A 9,511-nucleotide genomic window follows, 5' to 3' on the forward strand; every position below is an offset into this window, starting at 1 on the left:
CTCGCCCCCTCCATCCCACCCCCACCCCTACTCCATGGCAATGGGCTGGCGCTGCAGACGCCTCGCTTTGAAGACAACACCGGACCATAGCTGTAAGGACTATCGACATATCGGCCAGCTAGTACCCAGCCCGGTACAGGATCCACCGCACATGTGTTGCCTATATTGTTCGCCAGCGCCACGTGCCCCGTCGAAGGTTCGAGCCTCGAAGCAGGGCGAATGTTTCGCTACACCTTGCTCCGTAGAACGTCCGAAAAACAATGCCCAAATTCGCCAGCCAGTTGCAGCTTAAGAGAGTCATATCTTTGATGGCCGCGATGGAGATCGCCCAACACACCCTTTACCTAGATCTTTTCTATCGCGCGTAACTTTTTGAAACCATAAATGCTTGCCAACGACGTACATCACTGTATTGCGACGACGGGAGGAGCCTTCCAGTCAGTCTCTTTGCGTAGCAACGGCGGCGCCAAGGAACTCTGCCTTATCCGCGTGACCATTTTTTTTTTGTACGAGCCATGACCGGCGAAGGAGCGCCCTTCGCACCCCTGACACTGCGTTCGGGACCGACAGGCCAAGCCTGGCCGAGGACTTTAGTGCCATCTTTCGGCAAATATAGAAACTATTAGATCCCGGTGGCGACCAGCCGGTGGCACTGGGTTGGACCAACTAAACAGCTGTTTATGCCCCGGATGCAAAGAAAACCTGGTTTGGGAAGGTCCCTGGAACAAATATCCTTCATTACAAAGAGGGAAAATTACGTTTATTTCGATGAAAGTTTGTGTGGTCAGTGCCTGCCCGCCAGACGGCGTTCTGCACCCAAATGGGCTTGTTTGCGGCGGAATATGCGTTTGCTTTGATGAAGCACGTCAGCCGAGAAGGGGTTGTCCGCCCGTCTTCCATTATTTTCGTTCCGTGCTGCACGCTCACGGCGCCCCGCTTCTCCGGGGCAAACTACATACAGTAATACACCGGCCATGATTCCTATCTACGAAACTGGAAATTGGGTACGTTAGAACGTTGGAGATTGAAAATTGGAACGATGGAAATGAAAGTTGGAATTTGGGAACAAGAGTTCGTCCCCCTATTGAAACCCCATCATTGCTGGCCGAAAGGGCTCTGATCCCAACCAAACCAACCGAGGAGAGCTTCATGCGGACTAAAAGTGAGGCAGAAAGTTTAAGTTTAAGCTTAAGAAAGTTCGAGTTTCAGCTTTACCGCAAAGGAAAGAAGCCGATGGGGACTTCGGGCCAGTAATGGCGCAGACAGAAAGCAGGTGTTACCCGAAGGCAGCTCGCTGGTTCGGCACAAATCTGCATCGTTAGGGGGTAACGCTCACGACGACAAACTGCCAGCAGCACAGATAATACCGTAACAGTGTATTTGGCTCGGTCATGCGGCTATCACAGGAACGGTAAGTCGAGCACCAACACACAGGGAATGTTAGTGCTTAAATTGGCATGGCAAAATGGCTAGCACATTTCCTTAAATACGACGAATGCTCCAGCAAAACCCACACACACTGGCTGACAAAATCACACTAACAAGTACAACGCAACAGCCATAGCGGGGCTGGCATGCATGGCAAAACAATTCTTCGGCACACGAACGCGAAAGCTCGTCGTATCGTTTAACCCAGCCTGCAGTGTCTAACACGCTTGCTGGCAACCGGCAGACGTCTACTATCGTAACCATCTACATCCAGCAATCGACGGCAAGTCCATAAGATACGAAGCGTATATATCTATAACTTCTAGCACATCTGTACGCCGATACCAAAATAGGCGCATTTCGTCTCCGCTCCCAAGCCAAAGTCGCCCGACCACGGCCACCGCGAACGCGCGACGGTGCGGTCGACACACAACTAGCAGTGTTCATGCCAGTCACAAGATGGCACTAGCATCGGCGGGTAACAGCAACACGGCCGGTCGTCTGTTGCTGATGACGGCGGCGGGTGTGGTCCTGCGCTGAGGGTCCCGCGGGCTAGGGACACCTTCATCGCACCCGGAGAGGAGGCAATGCGGCACTACCTAGGAAGAGCAACAGGCGAGAACATGGTACAGATGCGACGAGTCGTTAGTAGATGGCCTACGGGGGACTAACGAGACGTTAGTGGATGGCCTACGAGGGACGGAGAGAGAGAGAGAGAGTCAGAGAGATAAAGAGAGAAAGGGTGATGATGGGGTCCGTACACGAGGAAAGCAGGAAGCTTGATGACGCTTCACGCTGCAGCGACCAAGTCCCCATGGAACGCACTGAGAAGAACTGGTCTAACACACTGGTCTCCCGTAAGGTGATTCCTCGTTCATTTCGGCCAAAAGCAAAGTAACGAGGTACGCGTATAAGAGTGACGTCACATATGAAATCATGACGTCAGTGTGAAGTCTAAAGCAAGTTGCACTAGGGCTGACGCTCTACCAGATTAGAAGCCAGCGTAAAGCAGATAATTTTTGTGTGTACGAGCCCCAGGTCATCAGAGAATTTAGCACAGAAGAAAACGATGGACCGAGAAATCATATTATCCACAAAAGTTGGTTGCATATGATATACAGTCAGTACGAGGTCTTTGATACATTTGATAATGAAGTGACGCATGTAAACCACAAGCTTACCCGGAGACATGCTCAAAGGAAGACAATGAACATAGGAAGCATGCTGAAAAGGCGCAGTAGCTCACGAATGAGCTACGGTCATGAAGGCCATATGTCAACGACCTGTACCGCAACGGCATCAGGGCATCATTTTCGTTAATCAGGATCAAATGAATAGGACATCTGGCTCTGCCTCCCTGCAGAGACCTGCACGAGCTCTGAATGAGCTGCGACCGGCTCTGATGGATGGGCAACCAGCCAGTCCACGAACATGCAGCAACCAGCCTCCAACGAGCGTACACCAGCCAGCACCGGACGGCAAGAGCACAAAGACGGAAGCACCCAAAGCCAATCCCCAAGAAAGGCACGAGTGGAGAACTAGCAATAAGCTCAGTCAGGGGAACAGCCAACACCAACGGATCGAGCCCCCGCCAGAAGCCAGCACCGCAGGCCGCCGGCCAGCAGCAGGCCAGCAGGACGGGCCAGCAGGTCACAGCACGAGGGCGGCCAGCACGAGCAGCACGGCCAGCAGGGCGCACACGGCCGGCAGCGCGCCCAGCCCCAGCAGCTGCAGCATGCAGACCAGCAGCGAGCCGGTCAACCAGAGGTCGGAGGTCAGCTCACCTTTACGGCCCGGCTCGGCGGCCGGATCAGGCTCGGCGGCGGCGGCTCGCGATCGCCGCTGCTCCTCGCCAGAGGCCGGCGGTCGAGGCGCCGGTGAAGGCGGTCTGGCTGGCGAACACAGCCCAGCTGGCGGCGGCGTTCCGGACGGCGGCGACGGTCCAGTCGGCGCAGGGCGGGCGGGCGGCGCCGCGCAGGTGGCGCTGGCGTCGCCGGACGGACGGCGCGCGGCCAGGCTGTCGAGTGCGGCGATGGCGCGCGGAATGCGCTCCGAGTCGAGCTCGGCCAGCGCCGCCAGCGTCTCGGTGAGCCGCGGCGGCCGGTGCTGCCGCCTCTCGGACGACACGGGCGGCTGCTCCTCCACGCGCAGCGTCTCGAGCAGCTCGTTCAGCTGAGCGTCGGAGGCCGAGCGCGGCGTGGCCGGCGGCGAGGCGGCCGGCGTGAAGCTCGGCGTGGAGGGCGGCTCGGTGGCGGCGCGGCCACCTCCCGTCGGCGTCGCCGCCTCGCCGTCACCGGGCGCCGACGCCACGCGCGAGAAGGGGCGCACCCGGACGGCGAACTCGCCGCCTCCACCGCTGGCCGGCCGCCGCTGGCCGAGCTCCGTCAGCGTCTCGGTGCTGGTGGTCACTGATGCTGAGCACGCCGCGCCGGCGCCGGTGCCAGCGTCGGCACCGCGCCCCGTCTCCGGCTCGCTCAGGTTACCCACGTACAGGCTGTAGAGGCCGAAGGTGCGCTGCGAGTCGGGCCGCTGGTGCAACGGGTGGGGACGCCGCGCCGCCACGGCTGCCGCCGCCGCCGCCGCCTCTGTCTCCAGCTCACAGTCAGAGACTGAGTGGCCGCCGCAGACGCAGAGCGAGAGCGGCCGCGCGTCCGGCTGGCGCGACTGCCGCTGCACGAGCAGCGACAGGTCGTCGGAGAGCGTGCGCGTGGCACGCCGCTTGCCGATGCGGTCCGTCTCGCGGATGAGCGCGTCCAGCGCGTCCGTGTTGATCGTCTCCGGCGACGACTCCTTGGCGTCCTTGCGCAGCGCGCGGAACGCCAGGTCGTCCGCCACGAGGTCGGGGTTGCGCCGCGGCCGGAACGTGGCGCGCGTCTTGCCCTGCGGCGGCGCCACGTGCAGGTAGTCGGACGCCGCCGCCGGGCACGTGGGCCCCAGCGGAATGCCAAACGGCGGCTGCGGGTCGATGACCTTCAGCGCGTTGGCGTGGCGGTTGTTGCGGAAGGTGACGTCGTCATAGGTGACGTCCGGCTCGCGCTCGCCCGGCACGGTCGGCTCCTGACGCACGTTGTCCAGGCTGACGGTGGGCGAGAGCACGGGCGACACGAGCAGGTAGCTGCCGCCACGCGACAGCACGTTGTCCAGCACGGGGTTCTTCTCGTTCTGGCGCAGCCGGCGCGTGTACACGTCGTCCTCCTTCTTGTCGGGCACGGCCGAGCGGCGCAGCGCCGGCGCCCGCTGGCGGCTCAACTCAGAGCCCAGCGAGCTCACGCTCTGCCAGCGGTCGACGGGCAGCTCTTCCGAGGAGAGCGTGCGGTTCAGGTCGGGCTCGTCGTCGTCGGCGGCGGCGGTGCCGTCGCCGGGCGGCGCGCGCCACATCTCCTGGTGCGGGGTGGGCAGGTCGCGCCGCTCGGCGCGGTCGAGCAGGTCCTCGTCGTCGAGCTTCAGGCTCTTGTAGATGGCCTCCAGCTCGTCGAGCGCCTCCTCGAAGTTCTCGGAGCGTCGCGGCGCCTGCGCAGAGACGGGCCGGCGCGGCTGCGGCGGTTGCGCGGAGGCCGACCGCGGCGCCGCGTCGCGCTCGACGCTGCGACGCGCCGCGGCCGGCTCGGCGCGCTGCTCGGTCACCATCGACAGAGGGCGCCGCTCGGCCGCGCCCGGCCGGCCCGGGCGCGCTGACTCGCTCGCGCGCGACCGGCCCAGCACAGAGTCCGAGTCGTGGCAGGAGAAGCTCGTGTTCTGGCTGCGCGGCGCCGAGATCTCGGAGAGGCTGGAGTTGAGCGAGTCAGGCGGAGGCGAGAGATGCGGCTTGGGCGGCCGCGGCGGCGGGGGACTCTCCGCGGCCGGCGCGCGCTGCTCCCGCACGCGCCAAAACTCGCCTGCGCTCTTGGGCGCGCCGTTGGCGACCGCTGGCGGCGCCGTTTGCGAGTCGCTCATGAACGCACTGTCCTGGCTAATGCAGCGAGTGCGACCGCGCACCGGCGCCTGGTCTGTGTAGCTGCGCACCTCCGCCGGCACGGCGCGCGCCGGCGCCGTGTCCGTGTAGCTGTACACCTGCTCGGCGGAGCGGTGCGCCGCGGCGCGCGGGTACAGCTGCTGCTTGTACATCGCAATCGACTGGTCCGAGCCCGACAGGTGCGCGCCGAGTTTGCCGCGCGGCGTCGCCGAAACGTGGCCGGGCACGGAGCGCGCGCTGAGACTGCCGCCAGGGGGCCGTCCGTCCGTCACCGTCACCAGGTGGCAGCGATTGGGCGCCGCCAGCTGCTCGAACGAGTAGGACACCGGGCGCGGCTCGGGGAACATGGTGATCCTGATGCGCGGGTCGCGCGGCGGCGGCGGCGGTGGCCGGTGTGAGCGCCGCGCCGGCGACGCCGCCTGCGGGCTCAGCGGCTGCGCCAGTCGCGGCGCGCCGGCCGCCGGCGCCGGCAGCGGGTAGCGCTCGTCGCACGGGTGCAGGAGCGACGGCGAGGCGGCGCGCGCAGTCCACACCGTTCGCCACGCCGAACGCGGCGCCGTCTCGCCTCGCTGGCGGAGAGGCGACACACTGCGGCCGCGGCCGCGGCGGGAAGGCGCCGGCCGTCGGCGGCGGCGGCGGCGGCCGCGTGCCGTCCGCCTGCTGACAGAACACCGTCGCCGCCCACTTCTGCGCCGGCTCGTCGCGCCGTCGCTCGTTCGCCTCCTGCTGCAGGCTCGCCTCGTCGCGCGAGCGCCGGCGGATGTAGCGCTCGGTGCGCGCCGCGCGCGAGCGCCGACTGAGCGAGCCGTCGCGCGAGATGCTCAGCTCGCTGGGCGCGCGCTGCAGTGGCGGCTCGTCCTCCTCCGAGCTGGCCGTGTGCGAGCGGCGCGCCTCGACCCGGGCCTTGACGGCGCTGCGGCGCGAGCGGCGCCCGCCGCCGGCCGTCGCCTCCGAGCCGCTGCTCATGCCGGCGCGCGGCCCGTCCAGGCTCTCGGCGCTGCCCGCCGGCCGCTGGCGGCCGTAGCAGGAGAGCGGCGACGGCGGCGCGGCCGGGCGCAGCAGTGCCGTCTCCTGGCGGCGCGCCTCGGCCGCCTCGTCGCTGCTGCTGTCGCTGCTCGCCTTGCGCCGGCGGAAGAGCGTGTTCCAGCCCCAGCGGCCCTTCTTCTTGGCCGGGCTGGCGGCGGCGGTGGTGGCAGTGGCGGCCGACGCCGGCGCCGGCTCGTGTGCCGTCGGAGGCGTGAAGAAGGAGGCCGGCCGGTAGCCGGAGAGGCTGGCCGGCGGCGCTCCAGCGCCCCTCACCCGCTCACCATTCTGCATGGCCGGAGCGCGCTCCACCGGCCTGCCGCGCGTCCCATTCGTCACAGTCTGGAAAGAGAGGAGAGACTCGGTCAGCGCTGACTAACGCGGAACACACCGCCGCGCCCGACCCACGAGCGACACGACGCCGCGAATCAACACTCAAACGCGACCCGCCTCACAGTACGCGGCCTCGCCCGGGCGGCCCACGCCGGCGCCGCCTCACACGTCAAACACGCCGAGCCGTCAACACACCCGGCCGGCCGCCGCCGCCGCCACCGCCGGAGGTCGCGCCGCTCGCCGCTGCCGCCCACCCGACCCGAAATAGAGCCGGCCGGCCGGGTCAGGCCGCGTCGGCGCCCGAGGCCCGCGGCGGGAACAATGCCCGCCCGACGAGAACGTCCGCGCGGCGCGCCCGGTCCGGCCCGGCCCGGCCCCGGCCCCGCACCGGGACGAGGTCAGACGCGCGGCCTTTGCGTGTCACTCCGGCGCCGGCTCAAACAGCCGCACCGCGGCGCCGGCGCTGGCAGACCGCCCGCCCGGCGGACCGGGCACCGGCCCGAGCTCCGATCGGGGCGCTGCGGCCGGGCCGCGCCGGGCTCCGACCGAGCCTATCAATCGGCACGGACGTGCTTTGAGCTCAGCGTAGCTGTGGCCGCTGATCGGCCCGTGGTTCAGCTCGCGCTCGGGTGATAGAGCTGTGGCTGTCGGGTCGCAGCCTGGCACCGACGGCAGCGCCAGCCACGGCAGTGGCGCGGTATTGGGGTTTATGGCCTCATCGGCCGCATGGTAACGTGAAAGCGATGGCGAAACGGCGCCGGCCGCCTCGCTGGACAGCGGTCTGGCGATGGCGCAGACAGGTAACAATAATGGCGCAGCATTCGAATAATGAATGCCGCACGAATAAGTCATGCAAAATAATGGTAAAAAGATACGGCACTCGAATACGATGGACGGACAGCGCTTAACCATCATCCGGTTCTATCCCGATAGTAGGCGGGTTGATAGCTTTCTGAGCTGGTCACGACTTCATGTTCATGACCTTCCCGGCTCCCCTCGGTCCCAGAACACACATGTCAGCAAGGGTTGAGGCTTAGCGCAAACCCCTGCATTACCTGCCGCGTGGCTGAATGACTAACGACCCGGCACGGGTGTTTGTCGACCGGGGCAGGTCCGCCTGGTCGGGACGGCGGGGGGGGGGGGGGGGTAACGGGCCAGGGTGACCGGCGGTGATATTTCGGGCCGCTCGGCTATATCGGGCGTCCCGCCGCGCCCCGGAACACCGACTGACACAGCGCGGAGCGACTCAGGGCCGGCAGAGCGGCGTCAGGGGTCAGAGGCCCCGCCGAAAGACCCCAGACATGGCCGACTCCCGCGCCGGGGATACAGACAGGGCCATGGCTGCTGCCGCCTGCCGGCTACGGTGGCAGCACATGGCTGCTGGGGATCTATGTATACAGTGCGATGAGTCTTTTACGCTAAAAATAACCGGCCTTCAAAATACCAGAAGGTCCTGGTAGGATGAAGACATCAAACAACCATTAGGATACATTAGGGGAACGTAATATTACCTCATGACAGTTTAATATCTTCCCTAAACAAGTACCGGACTATGAAATGAAGACCGGTTATTTGCAGCACGGAACTTATGATGTCGAAAACCCAGGAGCTCAGGGCTAATCTTGCTCACATCACAACAGAAGCTGAGGTTCCGCCCAGCTGCCAAGTCCGGCCCAGCAGGACGTAGCTCCTGGAGTTGGGTACCATGGCGGAACGTAACTGGTGAGGGTGTGACTGATGATGATGCACAGTGCCAAGGCAGAGCTGCTGAGCATGGACGGCGCATGCAGCGGCAAGACGTCCCTTCTCGAGACACGGAACAATTCGACACCGTAGCACCGAGCAGACCACACAGGCGACAACATTGGAAAAGATACAGTGATGACAGCGATGACAGGCACCGAACGCGCCACTTCATGTCATGCGTTGTCAGCGGCAGCGACAGCGACAACACGGCGGCGAGACGCCCGCGGGGAGCAGCCAGCCAAGCAGGCGGCCGGCGGCAGGGCGCCCGGCACGCCGGCGGGACTGAGCCACCGCGGCCGCCGCCTGCGTAGCCGACGGAGACGGATGCATCGCAGCGGCGGATGGACTCACGCCTGCGGCGGTCCAGGCAGAGACAAATGCGCCGACTTCGCCGCGCTGTCCGCCGCGCGCGTCGGCCGGCGACAGGTGCGGAACATCCCAGGCTCACTGCAGCGAGCGGTGCGCAGCGTGCACGGCGCACAGCTGTCGGTGGCGCGGCGGCCGGCGCCGAGTCAAAACAGCGCCCTCACCACTGCTCCGGGGCGCGCGGACGCCACGCACGGCGGCGGGCAGGGCCGATCTCCGCAGCAGGCACAGCACGCGTGGCTGAGCCGCGCTCGAGACGGCGGCAGTGACACGGTCGGTCTGGCGACGAGCCGCGCCCGCGTGGACGCTGCGAGGAGCATCGCGCGGGTGACCTTCGACTGTCGCGGCGCCACAGATGGTGGACGGCAATTATCTGACAGTGGGGCACAGCTGTACGGCGTCATCATCACGGCCAGCTCGAGTCTGATGGCCATCAGCTGTGGCGCCACTGTCCCGGCCGGGGACGGCCTTCACGACGGGCTGGACGACGAAATCCGATATTAGAAAAGCCCACCAAAACCGGACACCGAAAAGTCTCCTGGGGCGACAAGATCAATCTCTCCGTGACGCAAGGGTGTGTGACTCACTGGGTACGTGCCGGCGGCCCGGTCCTGCTCCGGCCACATCGGACAGCACGGCTGGGGGCTCCGAGAGTAAACACCG

At 65.4% G+C, this 9,511-nt stretch overlaps 1 protein-coding gene and 1 long non-coding RNA gene across 2 annotated transcripts; both read right to left on the reverse strand.

The window, feature by feature from the left end:
- Positions 1-1,361: 1,361 nt before the first annotated feature.
- Positions 1,362-3,445, reverse strand: LOC119105677 (uncharacterized). The gene is made up of 2 exons (XR_005095053.1): positions 3,213-3,445; positions 1,362-2,027 (listed from the first exon to the last, which is right to left on the reverse strand). It is a non-coding gene; the product is annotated as an uncharacterized LOC119105677 (long non-coding RNA).
- A 2-nt stretch (positions 3,446-3,447) lies between these two features.
- Positions 3,448-6,368, reverse strand: LOC119106068 (serine/arginine repetitive matrix protein 1-like; the record flags this gene model as incomplete). The annotated part of the gene is given in 3 exon segments (XM_037229664.1): positions 3,448-4,962; positions 5,053-5,865; positions 5,867-6,368. Coding segments are annotated over 3 exon segments (2,808 nt in total), but the record flags the coding sequence as incomplete, so codon positions are not given.
- Between the last annotated feature and the right edge of the window lie 3,143 nt (positions 6,369-9,511).

Source organism: Pollicipes pollicipes, unplaced genomic scaffold (genome assembly GCF_011947565.3).
Source record: "Pollicipes pollicipes isolate AB1234 unplaced genomic scaffold, Ppol_2.1 Scaffold_6138;HRSCAF=7277_pilon_pilon_pilon, whole genome shotgun sequence".
In the NCBI taxonomy this organism is placed as follows: Eukaryota; Metazoa; Arthropoda; class Thecostraca; order Pollicipedomorpha; family Pollicipedidae; genus Pollicipes; species Pollicipes pollicipes.